Consider the following 24,478-nt stretch of genomic DNA (forward strand, 5'->3'; position numbering starts at 1 on the left):
GCTCCTATTCGTCTACCTGCTCCTTCTGTTGCTCAATAAACATTCTTTGGCCACCTGCTTTGCACTAGATGCTGGCAATTTAATTCTGAACATGACATAGTCCCTGCCTTCAAGGAAGTTTGAGCCCTTTTATTTCCATCCAGTGAAGAAGAAAGAAATAGGAGAAAAAAGTCAGACACATGAGCTATGCTAGAAGTTGCAGGTTATATTTTTTTTCCTTTTAAACCAACTCCTTTTGCCTGAACTTTTCCTTCTTCATCTTTTTTTTTTCTTCATCTTTATTATAAAGACTTAACAGGTTTTCTGAAACAGCTATGAACTTTTAATAAAGTTTCAAAATGCAACTGATCCTCATTATTTGTGCATTGCCTGTTTGCAAATTCGCCTTCTCACACCACAGCTCTCATTTGTAATCCCAGATCGATACCTGCGGTGTTTTTTTACAGCGACTGAACACATGCACATGCGCAGAGTGCTGAAAATCTGAACTGCCTGATGCACACAATCCTAGTTGAGGTTGGAACACTAGAAACTTCTAATGCTTTGGCATGTTTCAAATGTTCTAAATAAATACTGTTGTATATAAGTATCCTTTCTGTGGCCTATTTATTGTTCTGATTTTCACATTTTTGTGTTTTACTGGTGATTTTGTGGTTTAAAATGATCCCTAAGCAATGTGCTGAAGTATTGCCTAGTGTGACTACATGCAAGAAGGCTGATGTGCCTTAGATTAAATATATGTGTCAACTGAGCTTCGTTTAGGCACAAGTTTGAGTACTGCTGGATAGGAGTTCAATTTTAATGGATCAACAATATATATTAAATAAAGTGTCCTTATACTTTATACTAGCTGATGAAAATGTTGTGACCAGAGGCTCACAGGAACCTAATCCTGTATTTTTCCTAGGAGCACTGGTTCACTAGTCACTAATTCAATGTTCATGGTGAATTCAGAGAACATAACTACTATGAACAATGAGAATCTACTCTGTGTTTTTCAGCATGGCTTCCATGTATTCACCAAATCACTATTTTACTGTTCTTCACTGCTACCTTCTCTGTTCTTCTCAGATCCTGACAGATCTATGAAGTTTTTGGGAGTTCTCTCCCAATCAAATCACAAACATTTATTGAGAATATTCTATATGTAATGTACAAAGGTGAGGAAATTTGGAGGGAATAGAGTTACTGGGAAGTTGATTCCCATTGGTTCACATAGCTGTGCACAATGCTTTAGAAGCTGCTGTAGAGTCAGGTCAACTCAGACTTGATATCCAGCAATCAAGGGATCTAAAGTAGATATGTTATTCATCCAATGAGGCTGGAAGAGCATTCTCTAGCAAAATTCCGTAACTCTCATGTCTACGTGAGAGGCTTTCAGAAAATAAAGGGCTATCTCCCAAAGATTAGTACATTTAGGGTAGGATCTGGCACCAGGATAATTCTGAGGCCTAGCAGTTTGAGAAGTATTAATCAGGCACATATCAAATTGGCAATTTATTGGGGTAGGAGAGCAAAAGACTAATTTTTGACTTGGGTGAATGAAGCTGTTTTAGTGAGTACAGCTCAGTAGCCAATAAGCATAGACTGTTGCCATCGCCTCCCTCTCTTGTCTTCTTCCCTTTTTCTGGTTTGAATCTCGAATTCTTACCAGAACTACCCATCAAGGTTTCAATTTCCCTCCTGATAAACAATACTAAACAGACACAGTGAGGCTGTATCTCATAATTTAGAGAGGGCAAATGTATGTACAAATAACTTGGCACTGAGGTAGCAGGTGCTAAGTGTAATAAGACACAAACAATATGCCATGAGATTTGGGGTGGGGGAAGACTTCTCTGACCAAGTGGAGGTTCTGGCCAGTCTGCAGTCTAAATGAATGATTCCTTATTCCTCATCATTTCAACATGTGTACATATGCATGTAAATCCATATTAGTTTAAACAAAATTGTTCAGTGAGGTTGCTTTTTAACTTCGCTCTTTACATCTTTTTAATAGGTTTACATCTACTACGTATACCTGAGCGTAAAGTAAACCACACTTACGTTCTAACATTTATAATGTAAAATTTATTAGATATAATAGACTGAATATACGTGGTATTTGTGATAATTACAAAAGTTGTAACAGAAGATGTGACCCACATTACAAGACTGTTCATATGGGAAAATTCAATTTGAAATGTAATTTAGACTTACATTTGCCAGTGAATTTAAGGATAGGGCAATATCTGGCCTCATGATCTTGGCCTGGGCATGTTTTTCTACAGCTATCTTGGGAATAATACTGCTTTCTAGTCAGTGACTCTGCAAGCTGGTATCACATGAGCAGAGAAGATTTTCTTACAAAGGAGATGTCAACCTCTGGAGGTCTATCAAGCATTCTATATTTTCTCTGTGTAAGACACAGCAGTGTATAACAGAGGCTGCTACTTCAACATATCCACAGTGATGGGGAAGCATAAATAGGAGTAAAAAGAAAGAAGAGGCTCATTAAGCCCAGAAAAGTTCTGCCTATAGAAGAGTGATAAAAGCAAATCTGTTCCAATGTGTTGTATTGTATTCAGGGTTTGTGTGGATAAAAGAGACTTTTAAATTAAAAAAAGGGGGATCCCTGGGTGACTCAGTGGTTTGGCACCTGCCTTTGGCCCAGGGCGCGATCCTGGGGTCCCGGGATCGAGTCCCGCGTCAGGCTCCCGGCACGAAGCCTGCTTCTCCCTCCTCCTGTGTCTCTGCCTCTCTATGTCTATCATGAATAAATAAATCTTTTAAAAAAATTAAAAAAAAGTTCATTCCTTTGTATGTTGACTAAAAGAAAACCGTGTTAAAATCAGAGAGCATTATGGCATTATTGAGACTCCTAAGTGATGACAAGAACATTAGCATACAGTTAATTTCTAAGGCAAAGGAAATAAATGGTACTCAAGAGCTATCTACATGTAAGTGAGAGACATTTTATATATACCCCTGCTGAGTCTCACTTGGTCGGGATATATTTCATGTGAAGCTGTTGTTTTTAGGTAGGACAGTCTATAACTCCAACACCACTACTTAACTACTTCCCAGAAATGGAAAGATGAAGGCAAAATTTCAGTAACCTTAAAATAAGAACTGTAATTTGTACATAACAATATTATACATTTTTAAAGTTAAAACAGAGCAGTAGTTCTCAACTGAACAGGGGAAATTTGACAATGTCTGGAAGACATTATTGATGGTCACAACTAGAGGGGATTAGTGCTTCTGGTATCTACTGGATAGAGGCCAGGGATGCTGCCAAACATCCTACAATACACACACAACACATTCCCTCAAACAAAGAATTATCTAGCCCAAAATGCCAGTGTGCCAACGTTAAGAAAGCCTGGAGTGCTTGATGAAACAAGAGAACAGAAGCGTTAGGGTATTAGAGAACTTCAGAAAAAAAAGACATGCTGATAGTAGAGTCAGAAGACAGAGTGACTGATAATAATCAATTCTGCTGCTATCTAAAGGACAATTTACAACTAGGAATGACTGGTGGGAAGTTCTCCCAACAATATCTTACATTATTTTAGATCTGTGATAGATTATTAAAGGGATGTCGCTGATATTTAGGTTAACCTTTGAAAATATCATCATGAAGAACAAACTTATTATTGTTCTGTCATACAACTGTAAAAGTTACAGTAAGAGTAATGGGCCAAGTGGAACATAGGTTTGGCCTAGTACAGTATCACTCATTTTACACTTTTTACATACTCAGATACAGTGGAGGCTCCCAAGGGATTCTTTCTAGCCCCCTTATTTTGAAACTGGCAATTTATCTAGGTCCTGGCCCAGGCTAGATAAACTGAGAAGGCAAGTTGTCAGTGTGGTCTCACTGTGCTGAGGGTTAAGAGGGTGCTGGAAACACAGAGGGGAACTGCCCTAAATTGCAAGTAACATAGCTGCTGAGGGGAAGAGACAGAGCAGGGGCTGAGGTACACATGTCAGATACACTAGGAGAAGGAGAGTAAAAGGAGAATGAGTAGTAAAACTGGTCACTGGACCTGTAAGAAGGTCAAGACTGTGTGGTTTCCTTTCAAGGTAAGAGATTCTGGAGGCTTTTAGCGTTTCTTCATGTAGAACATTTAGGAACATTACTGTTGGGAACATAGTCTGTGGGTGTGAGGTGACTCCCACTCGCTTTGCTGTCACATCATCGGGATTTACTTACTTTCTCTGCAGAATATGTTCTCTCAACTAATAGAAAAATTTTAAATGTAAATAATGATTTTTGAAATTAATATTTTTTCTCAAAATATTTGTTATTGAAACAAATTAATGAAGAAAAATACATATCAGTATCGTCTGCATTGAGACTCTTCATGGGACAAAAATAAGAACCTTTTTAAAATTTACCTTGTAAGTTAAGATTTTGGGTTAGTTCTCTTCAGACAAAGGAAGAAAACTTTAAATATTCCTGAAATCTTTAAAAAAGATTTTATTTGTTTGGGAGAGAGAGTGAGTGAGAGAGAGAGCATGAGTGGGGAGAGGGGCAGAGGGAGAAGCAGATTCTCTGTCGAGCAGAAAGCCCCAAGTGGAGCTCCATCACAGAACCCCAGGATCATGACCTGAGCTGAAGGCTCATGCTTAACCAACTGAACCACCCAGGTGCCCCAAATATTCCCGAATTTTTAAAACAAATCCAAACGTAAGTTAATTTTTATCTGTTTCATAAAACAAATCAGAGATAAATCACAGTGTATTTTCTTTGATAAAAAGAATTACTAAAGTTAAGAAAAGACATAAATCAGTATTATTCTTTAACAATAGGAAGGAGGCAATAAAGTTATGATTGTATTTTCAATGATTTAGTGTACATTTACTAACTTTTGATATTTGGAAAATCTGTTTAAACATACCAAAAAACAAGCACTATGTATTATAAACAGGTTGTTGGATTTAACATAATAAAATTATTTCTGTGGTTAAAAATAATTCTCCATGCACTCTTGATACACTCTCCTTTTACTCTCCTTCTCCTAGTGTATCTGACATGTGTACCTCTTGATACAAGAACCAGTAAATGGAATTTTTTTTTTTCTGTATGACATGATTTTTGAAAATAGTGATATACAGCACAATTAATCCAGGCTTCATTTTTAGGAAAAAAAAACCAAGCATTTTCAGAAACTTAAAAAAACTGGGCATTTTAGGAATTAAAACAAAAAGGAAATTGGGCATTTCAGTATCTTGAAACTTAAAAAAGAAATCTATTTTAAGTGTCTGCTAATATATCTAGGATATATTGGTGGAAGAAAAAAATCGGAATATTAAGTATGATCCTAGTTTCACCGAGAAAAAGAACAAACATGAATAAAGACGTGTGCTCACATTTGCAGAAAACATTTTTAACAGGACATGGAAGAAACTTATTAGAGTGAATAGAAATATTAACCAGAAGGGCTTTATTTTTAATTTATACTATACTATATTGGTTAAATTTTTAAGCCTATGAGCATATATTACTTTTATAGTAAAAAAACCTTAAAATTATTAAAAAATTTTTTAAATAGGAGTTTTATTGGAAACTTTCCTCCCCAAATAAATGGATGACATAGGTTAATGCTTAGGCTAGCAAAAATAAAAAGATGAAGAAAAAATAAGGTCCAAAATACAACACAAATAAACCAAGGCTGTCACAGTCAGCACTATTTTTTTTTCAGAACTTTGTTGTTATTTTCCCCTCTGTGATGGAACCAATATTTTCCTTCTATTAGATGCAAACTGACAGCATATCATGCTAACAATGTTCTGGAGTGAGCCTGAGGAAAACATTCTCCTCCTGCTCCAAGGTCTAGGTAACCAGGGATATGTCTGGGGACTCCCAGATCAACTCCCCATGAGAGACCAGCTCTGTGCCTGCCTCCTGCCCTGGGAGAGCCCGATGCTATTATCACCCACTGACACTGCAGTTAACTTGAGGAAAAGCTGGGAGGTACCTGGGGGCTTGCAGCAATGGGACAGGTTGTGTTCCACTTGGACAGACTTAAAGGATTTAGCAGCTGTCAAGCTTCTAAAAGATATAATTTTACTTCTTATTCTATAGTTTGAATAGAAACTATTTGAATATTCAGTATTCAAATATATTTTAATAGAAAGAAGAAAGAAAACTACTGAGGTTTCCTTAAAAAAGTATAGAGAATATAATTCTAAAAACTTCCACATGGAGGTGGGTACCATGAAGAAGACACAAAACAGGAATATAAAAGCCAGTGTGACACAAAATGTAGCTGGCTGTGCAGGTAACAGCTGTCTGTGCTGCTGATGAGAAGTGGGGGAAAAAAGGGCACTGGCCTGAGAACATGAAGGCACCCCTCTTAATTGGGGTTGAACAACACTCTTACAACTTTTCTGGATCTTAACTTCCTTATCTGTAAAATGAAGGAATTGACTTGAATCACTGTAGATGATCTCTAAGGTTCCTTCCAAGTCACCAATTCTGTAATTCTAAGAATTTAGAACCTTCTCCTCCCCAGTTCTAGGTACTTATGAAAGACTACTTTTCATATTCTTCTTTTTAATATATATGATGATAAATATAAAACTTTACATGAAATTAAACATCTGATAGAATTTGTGGCAGGATCTTGATAAAATCAAACCATATATATTCTGATAAAGGAACTCGACTGAAGAAATAAAACTATGCCAGGTGCTAAGGAAGCCCAATGATACATTTCTCAAGGGCTGGCTATTGGCATCATGACTCAGAGTGTACCCAAGGCATTTTGATTACCTGGGACAACATTGCTGTTTCTTCTTTTTACATAAGCAGAAATCATTCTTGATATTTTCCTGCAGAGGAAAGTCAAACATTATCTAACTATACATCTGGTACAACCCTAGGAGGAAAACCAGGTAGAGGATTCTATTTTAACACATGGATTAGACCAAGCAGATCAAATCATGCTTTTCAACAAAAGAAATCTATGAATCTTAAACTCTAAAGGTCACTTGAGTTCCCTCTCAACTATGAGAACTTTACTTCTCCCTTGCCTACATGGAGTCCTAACCTCTGCAACTTCCTTGATTTACCTATTTTAAGTTTGTTTTTTTTTTACCTAATTTAAGTTTAAAAATGTTTTACATTGCATGTCTGCAAGTTCCTTGACATCTATTTAGAATCAGAGTTTGGCAGCAGCGGGATTAGCCTGAGGCAGACCTCAGGGTATTTGAAGAATTGGTCTGGTGGCATATAAATAATAAAGGTATATTTTAAGTATGGACATCAGTCTGTGAGAGGAAAAAGCAAAGCACAAAAACATTAAAAAAAAAAAACAGCTAAGACTATGATGCAGTGAGTTCTTCTAAGTGGAGGGGGAGGGGCAGAGACAGTGAGAAGTGGGGATCTGAGAAGCAGGTGAGAGGTCTCTATCCACAGGATCACAGGCACATCAGGAAGAGGAAGGGGCAGAAAGGGCAGTACCAACTTCCCATGCAGCCAGTAAGATATTCCAATTTCCTTTATCTCCTCCAGCTGAGGCAGAACTGGTTCAAGGCCACTGAACACAGAAGTGGGAGTTGAGTAACCCCAATTTTAAAGGTCAGCATGATGTGGAGTCAGGGATACCAGTAAGTTGCTATAGTAAAGGTTCTGTCTTTCATAGTATCTTGGGCAGTTCATGACACAGGCTATGAATGTTGGCAGCTGTTACAATGACTCTCTGGGTTAATGTTATAAATGCTTTTACTGCATTAAATGTCTTCAGGTTGTACATTTACATTAGTATCTCCCTAAATTCTAAAATCTGGTGCTCAATTCCAAACAATGGATAATGTTACACATGTAGCATTTGCCCAAATTGCATATCAATCCTTTGAAATGTATCCCCTGTTGTCTCCATACTGCCACAGGCAACCATTGCCATATGTCCTTGCTATGTTTGAAACTGGTGCTTCACCTAGAAACACTTTTTTCCCTTAGTTCTTTGTAGCACAGGCTGTTCTCATATAACCCAATCAGGAACCCCAGGAGTCTGGTAACACTGGTTCCCTCTTAGCTTTCTGTTGCTAATTTTAGGTTATTATACTTTCTTTTTTAGAAGTAATCTCTACACCCAATGTGGGACTTGAACTCACAACCCCAGAATCAAGAGTTGCATGCTCTACCAACTGAGTCAGCCAGGTGCCCCACAGGCTATTATACTTTCAAAACATACCTCCTTGGATGTCTTGACACCTGGCTAGACTATCCTCTGTTTGTCTTTGCAGCTGTTACCTTCAGATCTTGTGGTCACTAACATAATGGTTCTCAATGTTGGCTGCATTAAAATAATCTGGAAAGCTTTTGAAATCCACGCATGCTGAGCTCACATTCCAGACCAATTAAATCATTTTGTGGGTATGGGGACAGGCATCAGTATTTATTTTTTTCATTTCTTAGGTGATTTCAATGTGAAGCCAAGGGTGAGACATCTGTTTTAACACAAGAATGAAGGACTTCGGCTCTTGGTTTACCAGTGTCCCCTTCATCCCAACTCTTGCAACCATCCCAGGATTTTAATATCCAAGGGAACAACCTGTGCACCACTCTGGGTCCTAGTTCCTTGGCCAGTTTAATTCTAATGTGTCCTTCAGCTCTTATACACTCTGTGAATTTATCATAAACTCAAGTTGCCTGACATCTGAAATATTAAATAAGCAAAAGAGTCTGGGTTTAAAGGCCACAGTTCCAGCCTGTTAACTTCTTTAGTGTAGAACACTCTGGCTCCAGCTGGGTGTGTGTGGCTTACTGCAACCTTACAGAGAACCTTGCTTTCTAAGTTGGCTAGTCTTCTGATTCCATGTCCTTTCCAAGTTGGCAGATCCTTCATGGAATGTCTGTCACTCCAGTAACTCTCTTAACAACATTATCAAGTCTCTTATCCTCTTGTGCTTTATCACATTCACAAATGCTCCAAATATGTATCTAACTAAATATGCCCTCTCCACTGCTATGGCTAGGATGCTGAGTACTACTGAAGAAAAAAAATCCAACTACACAGAATTAAGCTGCCTACATTTTTATGGTATCCAAACAGCAGCTCTCAGCATTACTCAGGAACCTCTGTGTATGTTCCAAATGAGCTCCTGCTCTTACTACCTTTACAGGTACCCTAATGGCCATTATTCTTCCTGACTCCTTTAACTCTCACTTTTGAAGTGGACCTCTTTTATGCTTTGGAGAACATAATGATAGCCTTATTTTCCAGACTTCCACTCTATCAACTTATCTACTGATGTGGGGGCACTGCTCTAAATTCAACACTGTTGACATTTTTTGGCCAGATAATCCTTTGGTGGGGTGTGAGTTGCCCTGTACATTTTACATGTTTAGATATTTTACCTATGAGATGCCAGTAGCATCCCCCCACATGCATATATTTGCAAAAAAATCGTCAGACATTGCCAAATGTCTCCGGGGAGGCAAAATCACCGTAGGTTGAGAACCACTGCTCTAAGCCAAGACTAATCTATCAACCGGTCTTTCTGATAAAAACCTCTTGCTTTCTCCAAGGTCCATATGTGCTTTCTTTATCTATCTCCAATCTGAACCTGTCCATTGGTTTTGTCTCCTTAATATATAATTTTACATGTCACTCCAGCATATAAAAAGTCATTCTTGGAAGTGTGTTACCCACTAGGCATTATCGGTCTTTTTTTTCCTCCAAGTGAAGCTCCAGGAATGATGTTCATGAGTCCACTTGCTGAGTGCTGAGTTCTACTCTTCAATCCTTGTCCTACTAGTATCAATCACTGATACTTCCACACAGGTGCCAGGGTTCTCCTGCTCACTAAATGCTTAAACAGCCTAACTGGCTATCTCTGACAATAAGGACTACACCCTCCTTGAGCCTCTCTCCTCCCCTGGTTTCTAGGGTACTTTTTTCTGGTTCTTCCTTCCACTTTGATTGATTGATTATTCTTTCTTAATCTCTCCTCTTCCTCAGATTGTTCCTGAAACACTAGTGTTTTTTTTTCTTAAGATTTTATATATTTATTCATTAGAAACAGAGAGAGAGAGAGAGAGAGAGAGGCAGAGACACAGGCAGAGGGAGAAGCAGGATCCACACAGGAAGCCTGATGTGGGACTCAATCTCGGGACTCCAGGATCACGCCCTGGGCCGAAGGCAGGTGCTAAACCGCTGAGCTACCCAGGGATCCCCAGACACTAGTGTTCATTTGGGATTCTGTCCCTGGCCTTTCTCTCAGAACTCTACAATGTTTTTTAAATTTTTATTATTATTTTTTTACATTTGTTTTTATTTAAGTTCGATTTGCCAACATATAGTATAACACCCAGTGCTCATTCCATCAAGTGCCCTCCTCAGTACCCATCACCCAGTTACTCCATCTTCCGCACACCTCCTTTTCTGCAACTCTTTGTTTCCCAGGGTACATCCCCTCCCCCCATCACCTTCTTTATAAGCTTCAACTCTTCCGCTATAATATAATGAATATACTGACTCCTCCTCATGTAATTTGAAGCCCTACCTTCTCTCAAATTCCAGTCCTGCATGTCTGACTCCCTAGGGAATATTTGTACTTGGGAGCACTATAGACACCACTAACAAATCAAGATACCTAACACTGAACTCATCACAGCCTACTCCCTACCACTACCTGTCTCTAGATCCCCAAATCTTCCTTATTCTTTTATTATTTCTGTGGGACCTCCATCCATTCAGTTGTATTGATAAGCCAGGGCTTTAGCACAATCCTAAATTCCAACTTCCCTAATCACATCTAATCAATCAGAAAATCCTGTCAGTTATACCTTATACCTTCCCTTTTATTTTTAACATGCAAATCTGTCCCTGTCACTCCCTGGACTACCTCCTCTAGTGGATGCCCTTGTCTGAAGGATTTACAACTAAGCACTTCAGCAGAGCACACCAGGCTCTCCGTGGCTTGGCTCTTGCATTTTTCCTCTCCTTCTCTCCATTAGACCCTAAACTCTCCAAACAGGACTGTACCATATCACACCTTCCTCAAGTTATTTCCTCTGTTAAAATGTTTTTTCTAAGATCATCTACCTAGCGTATACTTTTTCATCCTATAAGCCTCAGCTTAAACATGAACCTCTCTGGAAGCTCTTTCTGGACTCCTCAGGGGCACATTTATAGGGTTTTTTCCTGTGTGCTCCCAATGTATTATGCACACATCTTCGTTAGAGTTCCTGCCACAGTCCATGGGAATTGACATAGTCTGTGGGTGTCTCACCCACCAGCCTTCAAGCTCCTGATGGGCAAGTGTTTTGCCTACTCAATCTTGTTTCAATGAGGACTAACAGAATGCCCAGGATGGAAAGAAGCACTCAATAAATACAGGCTAAATGACTGAACAACATAAGAGGTTCAACTGTCAAAAACTCTACAGGGGAGAAAAAACTGTATCATGACATGGTATTTGTAAAAAAAAAAAAATGTCAGTCTAAGAGGTCAAGAAGTGAAGTTATTCAATCTAAAGCAAGAGCTAATGTTAAATAAAATAAGTTTAATAAGTAATTTATATGATGGTATAGTGCTTATTAAGTTCTTCTACCAAAGTACTACTATCATCAAAAGAATACTGACCCATATCCCTGGGGGATCTGATGGCACAGGCTAAAAAACATGACATTTCTCTGGCTAATATGTCCATATTCATTTTAACTTGAAAACACTTTGAATTACTAACAAGTAAGAGGAATGCTCCAGGAAAAGAGAACATGTTTATTCTGTGGGCTCCAACGACCTTTAGTATTAATGCATGACAGTGTCAGCATCATAGTTATAGCAATAAATGTACAGTGGAAATAGCATCTCACTTAAAGTCACAAGTTCCATCACCTGGGCTGTGACTTGGGGTCTACTTTAATCTCTCTGAGCCTCCCTGGTTTCCTTATCTGGAAAATGGCTATAATAATATTTTAATAAAAATTATAAAAATAATATTTGCCTTATATATTTCATAATGTTGGAGCCAATATAAAAAGAAATAATGCAAGCAATGAAGTATATAAGCATGAAGAATGAAGTAATATTTTATCTAGAGAGAGTGAAAATTAAAGTTCATATGCAATCCATATTGAAAACACCTACCTTTTGAAGAGCTGAAGGTTTTTCCGTTTTGGTTTTTCCCTTTGGGGTTAAAGGAGGGGATCGCTCCTTTATCTCTGGAGGCAATTCTTGATATAACGCTGGAATTGAACAAGGAATTCATGTAATCAAACTGAGGAGCACTGACCCATAGGGGAAATAAATAATGATGGAGGGGGGCAGATATGAAACTAAGGATCTTGATATGCACTTCTCTGGTGTAACAATAAGCTACCTGGCACTTAGTATTAAAACGATTTATAGTTACACACATTAGTTATCAAAAGAACATAATTTATGATTGGAAATTTTTCATTAGTAGGATTTCAGAATCCTGGTCAGAGACAGATATGTTCACAAGTAAGTGTAACATACATGATGGGACACCTGGGTGGCTCAGCAGTTGAGTGTTTGCCTTTGGCTCAGGCTGTGATCCCAGAGTCTGGGATCGAGTCCCACATCGGCTCCCCACAGGGAGCCTGCTTCTCCCTCTGCCTGTGTCTCTGCCTCTCCTCTGTGTCTCTCATGAGTAAATAAAATCTTAAAAAAAAGTGTAACATACATGAGAATGTGACATTATTCAAAAGAGAGATAATAAGGACAGATTCTGATATAGATAGCAAATGCTCAATCCATGAAGTGGAAGGTGTGTCAGTCTCTGAAGAACAGGTAGGATTTTGCCAGGCAAAGGCGTGGTCAAAGAATAATTTGGGAAGATGGTACAAAATAAATGAGCATGGGGCTAGAGCTATACATAACCTTGAATCTGTTTACAGGGTCGAATTTGAGACTATAATTTATATAATCTCTTTACACACAATGTGGACTCTAAAATGTGGAAATCTTCAAGGACTGAAAAAGAAAATGTGTTTCTGTTTCAGTTAAATAACAACTCTGGGCAACTCTGAACTTAGAGAAATTGGTAAACTATGCCTGATTGAAATTCTACAATTGTTAGGTATATTAATTGGCTTTGTGTATGCGTTGATTATATTGCTGGGTTTATCTCTTATTGGAAAGGATGTTAGATGTCATTAAGTGAACCTGTTCGTTTTTTTTCTTCCTGGTGGCTTAAGATACAAAAGGAATAAATTCTTTATAATGATGGAGAACTTCTATTGTGTCATTGTTCACTTAGAGGACATGCCTTTCAACTGAATGGTTGGTAGAGATTCTGTTCCCATCTATACACTCCCTTTGAGCATTTGTTTTGCATATCTGGCTTTGGATAAAGATAAAGGACAATTTCTCCCACTATTTTTAAAGGGGAATATGCTGCTGATGGTCTTTTTTCCCCTCCTAATGTTAAAACTGAGGTGAGGTTTTGTTAAATTCAGGTTATAAAGGAGGATAAAAGGGAAAAGAAGATAACCCCTGATGAAGTGAGAATTCAATCATTATATTCTCAGGTTTTCTGAGAATTGTTTGTTCTGGCCTTTAAAAGTCTTTCTCAAGAAGCAGTGACTGATGCCAAAATAAAGTATCAATTCTTCTGAGATACAATAAGGAATTCTGGCAGTTGGAAGATGGTCACTACTTGAAACACAGAATTTCTGCATGAGGCCACCAAGTATCATTGTGGTATACTTTAGATGTTGCACTTTGGTTATCATGGAACAAAAGACAAATTTAATGGATTTTTAACCCTCTGTGGATCAAATATCTATAGCCTCTTAAGGTTCATAAGCCTAAGAGGTTGTTTCTGCAAACTAACTAGATTCTAAAGTTAAAACTCTAATACCATTCTGCCTGGGAATAAATACATCATCTTTTTATACTGTCTAGTAAAAAAAAAAAAAAAAAGAGTTTAAATGTTTCCACTTGTGTCTAGAAGAAACAATGGATTGTAATATCTAATTAAAATTACAGACATACTCCAGAGCCACCATGACTGTGCAGCCAGCTTTCTTGATTTGGAACTGGAAGCTACTCCTGCTGAACTAGACCTACAGAGGCAGTGGGAAAACCATCAATGGGAAGGGGAGGGAAGAAATTGGGATATTTGAGGCAATCTGGAAGTTACAAGTACTTAGCTTATGAAAAATGAATGGGAATTAACTTGTCCTAAAATTTCTTTCTTCTACACTGCCTTAATTTTTCTCCATTATGTATCCTCTTTTGAACATTAAAAATAGTTTGAGAGCTATCAATTATTTACTACTCAGAGATGAAGATTTATAACAGTGGCATGGAGGAAACGAAGAATTTTGTTATGAGGGAGAGAAGTGGGTAATTTTTGACACACTAAGCACTTTTGAGGGGAGGAGTTTGCCGAAAGCAGCAGATAAGCTGAGGGAAAGAGCTGTAGAGACAGAAGCCCTGGAGAGTGTGAGGCAGGGGAGGGGGCAGCACTTGGCAGATGGGGTAGAGAGTGAAGAGAGAACTCATTTCGTCTGTGCCTAGCCCAGCACCCAAGACTCATGGAAGAAATTGTTCTTCCTGTTTTCCTTCATCTTTTTTGCTCTCAAAATTCAGAACTTAGGTTAGGAATCAATAGGACTTTTGCTTAACCAGTTTGGGTTAAATGGAGCTCCACAGACAAGCCTGAAAGTCACCTGTTATTTATAATAATTTCTTCTTTGAAGAAACAAAAGACTTCACAATAATGATTCAAAATGGAGTGTCCTCAAGGCAGCCTATACTACATTTTAAACCAGAACTACACAATTTTAGTCTTTCTGGAAGGAAGCTCAGAGATGACAGAGTTCAACTTCCTCATTTTATGGGAGGAAACTGAGGCATATCAGTATTAATGGCAAATTTTCCGGATTCCTGAGCACTGGGCTTTCATACCACACTACCAGGGCAGCTGTTGATAGGAAGCATTCTTCTAAAGAGGCATTGCTATACTTGTCCCCTTTCTTGAGTCTTTTAAGTTCTTTTATCTCCAGGCTTTCCTTGCACCTCTCCAGGCCTGGTAGTAAATCTACAGCTCTCACTAACTCCTATTTAGAATTTCTTCTCCAGCTCATTCCCTAGGCCTTTCACAAACGGGGAGTTAATTTGCCTGAGAATGAAGCAATCTATTGCAGGTTTGTTTTGGCAGGTTCCAGCTGGAACTGAGGTATACAAAGTAAAAGAATGGGACTTGGGGAACTAGAGGTTCTGAGGTGCCTGTCAACTGAGGAGTCACTGTGGCAAGAGAAGAACTGACATAACTGTGTGTGAAATAGATGGTGGGCAAAAAGGAGCTGAAGAAGAATGTTGGTAGCTAGACAGGAAGGTCCCCCAGGATAAGTCTGTGAAAGCAAGTAAGTATTCCAATCTCAGAATGGAGCAGCTTTCGGTGCATTGCATCAGTGCCCCCTTTTATTTATTTATTTTTGCATCATGACAACGAAAAGCAATACCCAATAGTAAACATAAAGGAAAAGTTACAAAGAGAGTAAATTAAAGGGTAGTAAATGATAAAATCTTGGACTATCAGTTATACCATATTAGTAAACCAGGAAGGGAGCATAAAACTTACTTTCACTAGCCACATGATTAGCTGGAAAATAACCTTCCTGTCCCTTTCCTATGCTGCCATACCACCAGTCTTCATTATCTTTGAAAAACACTCGGATAATGTCTCCGCGATGGATGGTTAGTTCATCTGATCGATTCGCTGTGTAGTCATAAAGAGCCACTACCTACGAGAGAGATAAGACCACCACAGCTTTATCACAACTGTACCACAGAGAAAACCCCCAACATTCACTTCCTCTTGCAGAAGAGCAGCTGAAACCAAAGCAGTACTTTGGTAAGTCTGAGGCTGTCTCAAGGTTTGCTAATGGGATCAGGGGTGGTGGGAACACAGCAGGAGAAGCAAGATAAAAGACTGTGGGATTGAGAAATGGTTAAGAGCATTCAATACACTAAGATTAGCTTCAAAATAGCAGATGTTAATTTTTTTTTTTTACAAGTGAATTACTTGTGAAGCAAATAAAAAAAAGGCTCACACACCATTCACTTTCTTAGAATTGTTTTATACTACCTTCAGATCCTATTCTCTACACTAAGCAGATGTATCTGAAAAAAAAAAAACTTCAGAATGTCAACGATTTTATAAAAAAGAAAAGCAATGAAACAACCTGATTACATAACTTCATTGTGATCACTTGATGTCTCTTTTAAAGATCTATTTCCCCACCAACATATGCTTTTTGGTATTTTATATCAAAAATCTAAATCTTCTGACTACTTTAAAATATACTCTTATTAATAAGGGTATTTTCACTAGATACAAATTTAAGAGGAAAGGCCTTTCTACAAGAGTTTTCTTCTCTGTATTGTTTAGTAGTCATTGTTTTGATTTTTTTCTTTTTTAAAAACTAAAATCAAAATGAATGAGTGCACAGAAATTTAACAAATCCCTTATAGCAGTTACAAGGAGGAGACAGACCTTAATCCCTTTCATATGTCACGCATTAAATAACATAGGACATAATACGTACACTAAAGAATAAACTACTTCTTTCCTACTTAAATGGGATTTGAAAATTAACAGGGAGTGCCTGAGTGGCTCAATGGGTTAAGTGTCCTACTCTTGATTTTGGCTCAGGTCCTGACCTCAGGGTTTTGAGTTCAAGCACCACGCTGGGTGTAGAGCCTACTTAATTAAAAAACAAAACAAAACAAAAAAAACAAACAAAAAACAGATTATACCACTATGTATATATTGGAAAATTATCATAATCCTTGGCATTTAGGTTGAGAACTGATTCATTCACTGAAGTATTTACTGAAATCCTAATGTGCTACCATTGGTACTAGGCTAAGGGCTAAATATACCACAGTAAATAGGGTCCTTTCTAGAAGGGTTCCCTCATTTAGGCTCTGCAGGAGAATAAAGGATAATCAGGAATGGCCAGGTGAAGAGATGGAAAATGTGTCTTGGGAAGGCTATACTGCATGTGTGAGAGTCCAGCAAAGAGAAACCCCAAATAGTTCAATATGGTGGGAGCCTGAATTAGAGGTAAGAGCCTCGCTAGCTGAGTGGGGTAAGGTGAGGCTGCAGGTGTCAGGAGAGGCCAGGTCATGCATGCTGTGGAAGCTCATACTCATACTATGGGCAATGGGAGGAGATAAGGGTTTTAAAAAGTAGGAGATTCTATAACAGTTCACAAAACTCTGGATGCTGCCTCTTAGGTAATTTACAATATTTATTAACACATTAACCCAGAGATGTGAATGGATAAATCTGGAAGTACCTGCTGTCACTCTCTGGTATAAGGGCAGTAATAATAATTTAAGTCAAATGGTACAAATGCCATTCCTACTGTATTGCTTAGCACACTCTGTAATTCACAACATGTTATGCAGGCTGTTGTTTCAAGTTTACGAATCTCTTATAACTTTTAGTGTACTGATGCCAAATCACATGTAAAGGTGGAACTTTTAACTCTTCCCTTTCTTCTTTCTTTTTCCTCCGAGCTGGTACTATTACAGAAGAAAGCTAATGATAATGTTCTGAGTGTCTGCCATTTTCTAGGTACAATGCTAGTTGCTTACCTAAGTTCCTACACAAATCTGTAGGACAATCCTGTAAGGGTACAAATTCTTATTTCAATTTCATAAATGAGGAATTTTATGCACAGAGAAATTTAGTAACTTGCCTAAAGTTAACCATGAATTACACTTTTTTTTTTTTATAGGACATCTTAGTCTAGAATCAAACATGGGGAAGCAGCAGCAGAGAGGAAGGGATGGACAGAGATCCTAATCCCTCATGAGAGATTGGACAGAGTTTTGGGTGACACTACTGCGGCTGTGCTGAGAGAACTACCAATCCTGGGCTACCTGCAGACCCGTGTGCTCCTTCCAAGACATCTGAAACCCAGTCCCAGAAAACTGTAGGGATCTCTTCCTGCTGTTCCTCATCCTGGCTCTCGTACACTAAACAGCACAACATTGACGAATCTTATGGAAGTATGAAGCCTGTGCATGCTCATTTCTCTGGAGTTAGAGGGGTGGCTGCTGAGAAGAAGAGCAGGAGAGATTTGGCTTAGGCAAGAGTATCCTTTAGGAAGTCCCACATCAAGCCTGTGTTCTTGGGTGGATTACTGATAATCTGGAATTCATCAAACTGGAGACAGAAAACCTTTCCTGAATTTTCTACCAAGGTCAGGTGATAAGAATCCCTTCAGAGGTACTGGGGTCCAAAAGACCCTATATTTCAATTTTCCTATTAAAGTATCTACAAATTATCTTCTGTATGCAATCAAATATAGCATACCAGTTTTACATGCCCTTCTAGTCCTTGTAAATATGTTCTACATCTCTGTTATGGGCTGAATTGTATGCTCCCTAAAATTCATATGTTGAAGCCCTAGCAAGGTCTGGAGACATTTGGAGACAGGGCCTTTAACATAGGTAATTAAAGTTAAATAAGGTCATATGGGTGGGGTCCTAGTCCAATAGGGCTGTTGTCCTTATAAAGAGGAGGAAAAAACAGCAGGAGCACCCATGCACAGAGAATAAGGACAAAGGAGGACACAATGAGAAAGCAGCCATCTACAAATCAAAGAGAGAGATATTAGAAGAAACCGACCCAGCTGGTGACTTGATTTTGGACTTCTAGTTTCTAGAACCATAAGCAAATAAATTTTTGTTTAAGCTCTCAGTTGAGATGGTACTTTGTTACAGCAGTCCTGGCAGACTAACACAGTTCTACAACTCATAGTGTCAGATGAATGGTGGTCACTACTCACTATTGCTGGTCATGGCACGCACATGGGTAATACATTTTAGGTCCTTACCAGATTATAGTACTATGTCCGACACTATCATAATATTATCTCCTGATGTAGAAACAACGGCTCTGTCACCAAAATCCGTAGGAGGGTTGTGCTTCAGGAGGCTACATCCCTCAAAGCAAAGGAACGGTTTTTGGAGAATGTCATCATCATACCATGACTGACATTTAAGTGCAAAGTTGCTACACAGTGAGGAATCAGTAGGCTTCACTTGCCAAGTCTACATTTTGGCAGTGAAACTACGACCATTCCTTCATCATACTGAAGGTACGTTACAAAAGCTACAAGGCTTATGATAATCTGTTTATATTCCACTGTGTGTTTTTAACCACTATGTCATCTTCTCATTTGAGGACCTCTTACTCTCTTCTGAACATCTTAATATACACAATAAACTTCTCTGCTTACTTTGATTTGAAGTGGATTCTGCAATAAATTGTCTTCCCCATCTCCAATTACATATTGTTATTATCTCATTGTTTTTGGGGTAAAGGAAAGCTCCATAAAAATGTTGGGAGAGTGCCTGGGTGACAGAGCTGGTTAAACGCCTGGCTCTTGGTTTTGGCTCAGGTCATGATCTCAGGGTTCTTAGATCCAGCCTCATGTCAGGCTCTAGGCTCAGTGTGGAGTCTGCTTCGCATTCTCTCTCCCTGTGCCCCTCCTGCTTATACTCTAAGATAAATAAATTAAAAAATCTTAAAAAAAATGTTGGGAAACACAATCCCATCAAGAGGTTTGTTTTAAATTGATAATGTATCTATTTTTTCTCTTTATTCTGGTAAGTCTTGTCATTTATCTTGACCATTCATTCTTTTGATGAGTATCTTTTATAATGTACCATTCCTTGCACATAGTGCTCTGGTGCTTAGGTATGTATGACAGCACATCCTTGGCAGTATCTTTGAGCTGACAGAGGAGTTATGAAATCTTTCTGCAAAAGAAGTCTAAAAACATTAATTTATGTGTCCATGCTGGTGGTGACAGATTTAGGAAATGAGTTTTTTTTTTTTTTTTTTTTTTTTACAAAATCCACTTGGGTCAAATTTTGTCCACAATTCACATCCTTGAAATGGAGTTCCTTCTTCTCAAAGCTTGCCCAATTATTTGGGTGCAGTCATGTTGGAAGTGTCACTGGCAAGCTTTTATTTATTTATTTTTTCCTGACACTCATTTTTCAGTCTTTAGAGCAGTGCTTGCAAGAGACAATTTCTTGCTTTAATACAGCAGAGTCTGTCAGGATGTTACAAGACTTTTAGGTGAACTCCTCTTTATATTATTTTCTGAGAGATTTTCCATTACTATTGTTGTCTCTGAAGAATTCTCCATGGTTCTTGAAACCAGTGTACTGAAGGAACATTAACCAGTACTGTTCAGCAGCAGATGCTTCTTGCAACTTCAACTATGGTGTAAGTTAAGAATCAATATTCACAATGGTCCCAAGTCATTCAAAAGGCTAAGTTACATTGAATAAACACATAGACTTGAGTACTTTCTCCTCTAGTGCTGCTTCAGCTGGGTCTATAGTCACTGGAAAGCTTTGTGCCAGGCTGCAGCAAATGTGCATCTGGATCTCACAACCTTCCCTCCGCTTTCTTCCCTCCTTCACTTGGTTTCAGACTTCTGGCCTCTAAGAATAGTGAGAGAATGAACTTCTGTTGTTTTAAGCCATACCATGTTATAATGGCGCCAGAAAATGAATACATGTGAATTTTACATTGGTGAATGCTGGATTTTCTTATTTTCTCTGAAAGAGTGTTGGACCTTTTTCTGACATGTAGTTACCTGGGATTAGTATGACCCTTTCCAGGATTGATTTTAAGTTTTGGTAGAGCAGATTCAGGAGGCTTTGAGTCTAGGGCTCCGTATTCCCCACTACCGGGGTGTGATCCTCCTGATAATTCTACCTGATGCCTCACATATTAGAAATTTTTTCCATTCTGGCTGTCAAGAATGTGAATTGTTCCTATTCTGCTGTGTAGCCTACTAATTTCTTATGGTTTTTTTCCTTATGGGGTTTAATCCCAAGTGCACATCAGTACTCAGCCAAAGATATATTAAGGGTACTTCTTATGGTTACCAGCAGGATTATGCCCAATTAACATATGGTGAAACAAAAAGTAACATCTCAGTAATTATTATTTTTTTTGTCAGACGCCTTGTTGCTGTTAAAAGCACATTAAAATGTGTACGGTTTTAGCGCTCATGATGAAGGCACTTTCGACCTTATTATACATTTGGCATTCTTTATGAAAGTACATTAAGCTTTAATATAGAAATATTTGGGTTACACTTAACTTGTGCTTAAGTGATAATAAGACATTGTTTTTATTTTTTAATTTTATGTATTTTCTCCTCACGTATGGACCTCTTTTGTAGGCTTAGAGTGACCTCTGGCTATGTGGCTGGTTTTGTGATTTTGCCACTGTGGTATACTGGAACAGAGAGCACCTTACATGCAAGAACAATTAACTGGAGCAAAGGGAGAAGATACTTCTTTTCGCAGATTCCTTAAGGATCGTGTAGAAACAAGCATAGTCTAAGCCAGGCAGTTCCATTTGCAGCGCTGTTTTTTATGTAGCTATAACACGATGGGACTATAGCTTTTTAAACCATGAAACACAGCCTGAGAGACTGTACCTTCCAGCTGAAACAAAGAATTTATAACAGATTGTGTTACAGATGCTTTTTTCTGCTTCTTGGACATTTAGGAAACATTCCTAGTGAATATGTAAAATTCTGAGAACCGGTTATTATTTTTTTTTCCCTTCTTTTGAGCTGTAAACTTCTGCATTATTTACAAGAGGTCTGGGTATAGCTGTAGCATTTCAAATGCCTTCTGAGAGAAATGGACCATTTCCTTGGCTATTGAAGATATTTCTCACATAAACAAAAGTTTGTATATCTTGAAACCCCCTTTTTCCTAAACTCTGTGTTTTTTTGGAGTTAAAATGGCTATGACAGCCTCATCACACACTGAAGACAATCCCTTCTGGGTTAAAGCTGAACTTTTCACATGTGAGCTCCTATCTCTTTTGCTAGTTTCTGACCTTGTTCTACACATATGGGTTCTTCTTTCCTATTATTAAGTCTTGCTACAGCTTTGGGGTCACTTTGAAGGTCAGTCGGTGTTCCTAAGGCACATTTAGTGTGTACTCTCTAAGTTCTGGTGTCCACTCCTCCTTTACATCTTGAAATAGGGCCAGAGAGGAGCATTTAAGGAAGACCACAGTCACTGGATAAGATAAAGTCCTCAGATGATCATAGCTTTCCTGTCTGGTCATACTTTATGCTGTTGAACCTCAGGAGGTACTGCTTGCTCTCTACACTGATGCGGACTGCACTGAAGATGGGGAGGCACCAGTCCTCCAGCAAAGTGTCAGTGGCACGGCTCATGAGTAAGCATGTCTTGTCCACCACCCTGTCGCCAACCACCATGCACCTGAGCATCAGTGCCGCACTGTAGCCAGCTAGCCTCTGGGTGGGCCTCCCTTTCCTGCCCTGGCTATGCCTGCCCTCTGCCCCAGTAATTATTTAACAGGTAAAATAAGGTTTAAGAAAGTCTCATTCCTCGATAATGTCAATTACAGAATATTTAGTCTTTGTCATTAAAATAGAAAGGAACAGATTAAAACAATGTTAGCAGAAAACCAAATTTAGCAATAAATTCTGAATTTCACAGAAGCAGATTACTGAATATCCAAAGACTACTTTACTAAGAGTGACATTGGGCCTATATTTTATTTCATGCAAGGAATAAAGAAATATACAGCCCTATTTTTAACATCATGTGGTAGGAATGTATATGTTTTTTTATGATTATTTTTGTAAGTACTATGTAAGATACGCTAAAGATATTTATAAAAAAGAAACCAAGATTCTGTTATTTTAACTGATCTTATCTGTAATAATAAATTAAAAAAAGAGATAAAAAAGTAAATAACTGCACCAAGTTTATTGTCTCTGTACCAAACTATCTGTTCCTATCCTGCCACATAGTGTTAGTATATATAAACTTTATACAACTCATCAAATATTTGAAAATATTTAATTCCAACTACTTCTGGTAAAGTAACTAGGGTAATGGAAAGAATACCAAACTGGAATCAAAATGTTGAGCATTCCAGTCCTGTTTGGGCCTCCAAGGCTGAAGTATATCATAAAATACTCAGATTGGATATCTGTAAACTAAGGGGTTTGAACCAGATGCTATGTGGTATACCCTCCAGCTTTAAAATTCTATTGTACCAGGTACTCAAATAACTATTCCAAAAGAACAGCATTCATAGATTTTAAAGTAAATTTAAAATATTAATTTGATGGGTAATAGTGTAGCTGTATTATTTGTGCTCATCCATAAATTGGGAAAGCTTGTCTGACTGCTTCCAACACTACACAGGAAATCCTCCTTTTAATAAACGAAGAACAACAACAGTAAAGCATTTCTTCCGAATTACCATTTGGAAACACTACTCCTCTGACAAATATAAGTGACCTGACCTTTGGACTTTACAAATCAAGCTACTCATTTTATACGATGATTAGCATTCACTTAAAACTTTTCTTACTGGAAATTGTAATGCATACATTTTGTTACAGTGAATCATTAGTATTTCATTTAAAAAGGCTTCAAAATGTATCTTTCTAATCAAGATACGTTTTTTAAAAATCAAGAGAATAATGTAAATTTTTATAGACTATAGATTTTTTTGTTGTTAGTGAAGAAAAATGACAGTGTAGTTTTTCTTTCTTGATAGGGATAGCGAAGGGAAAATTCTGAATCACTCGTTGAGATTAGAATCTCAAATTGTGGTCTCTAGACCAGGAGCAGCAACATTACCTGGAAATTTGTTAGAAATGCAAATTCTTGGATCTCATTCCAGAGCCAACTAAAATAATATATTCTGGGGATGGGCCCAGCAATCTGTGATTCTTAAACATACCTAAAGTTTAGTTAATACTTTATTTCAATGATCTACTTTATAAAACACACCCACTTATTTTTTGCACTTATCAACTGAACGGGTAGGTAAGAAACAACATAACAACATAACAACAGCCCAATCTTATAACAAAGTGTTACTGGCAAAACTTAAAAAGTAAACCTGTTCCTACTTTCCTATTACTTATCTTGCTTAATTTTCCTCTTGTTTCACTGAAATGTAGACTGGCTCCAGATCTGAGTAACTTAACATCTGTTTTGACATTTTATCAAAAAGCACATGCTCAAAGTGCAAGTAGGAGTCAGGGCAAACATTTCTTAGGTTTTCCTCCAATCTCTTGAGGATTAATGAAATTTTTAAAATAGAAAAACAAGCAAAACTGAAAAATTAAATCTGTTCACTCAGCAATAAATATGAGGTACCTACCGTGCCTGAGCTACTCTTAAAGGTTGGGCAGATAGCAGTGAACCATATAGACAAAAATCTCTGCTCTAAGAGAGCTTCTGTTTATGGATGTTTCATTGTTTTTGGTATGGCAGCCCTTTTTAAAAAAAAGGATATTTAAAATATTTGTACAAGTTACTCTTCTGTTTATCTACTTTTAAGTTGCTAATACACAGTACCAGGATGTATGCTCATATTAAATTCTAAAATGATAATTTATTATGAATTACTTCTGAAAAATATGATGAATTTCTTGAAATTCTCTTAATAG

General features: G+C 37.9%; 1 protein-coding gene and 1 pseudogene across 20 annotated transcripts in view; both read right to left on the minus strand.

Moving 5' to 3' along the window:
* The window catches only part of AHI1 (Abelson helper integration site 1), a 235,158-nt gene that overhangs the window by 62,697 nt on the left and 147,983 nt on the right, over nt 1–24,478 (minus strand). For 16 of the 20 annotated variants that reach the window (XR_013377077.1, XR_013377078.1, XR_013377063.1 and 13 more), the window contains 2 exons: nt 15,556–15,718; nt 12,090–12,187 (listed from right to left, as the gene is read on the minus strand). The exons of 1 other annotated variant lie outside the window; for it this stretch is intronic. Coding sequence is in view for 3 of the 19 variants with exons in the window: in XM_077894061.1 (XP_077750187.1) it covers nt 12,090–12,187; nt 15,556–15,718 (261 nt within the window). In the remaining 16 variants the exon portion in view is untranslated. Of the gene's footprint in view, nt 1–12,089; nt 12,188–15,555; nt 15,719–16,049; nt 16,098–24,478 lie in introns of those variants that run through there. 3 more of the 20 variants (XR_013377098.1, XR_013377097.1, XM_077894108.1) reach the window with 2 other exon arrangements.
* LOC144293955 (rho-related GTP-binding protein RhoQ pseudogene) lies at nt 21,605–23,409 on the minus strand (annotated as a pseudogene).

This window comes from Canis aureus, chromosome 1 (assembly GCF_053574225.1).
Source record: "Canis aureus isolate CA01 chromosome 1, VMU_Caureus_v.1.0, whole genome shotgun sequence".
NCBI lineage: Eukaryota > Metazoa > Chordata > Mammalia > Carnivora > Canidae > Canis > Canis aureus.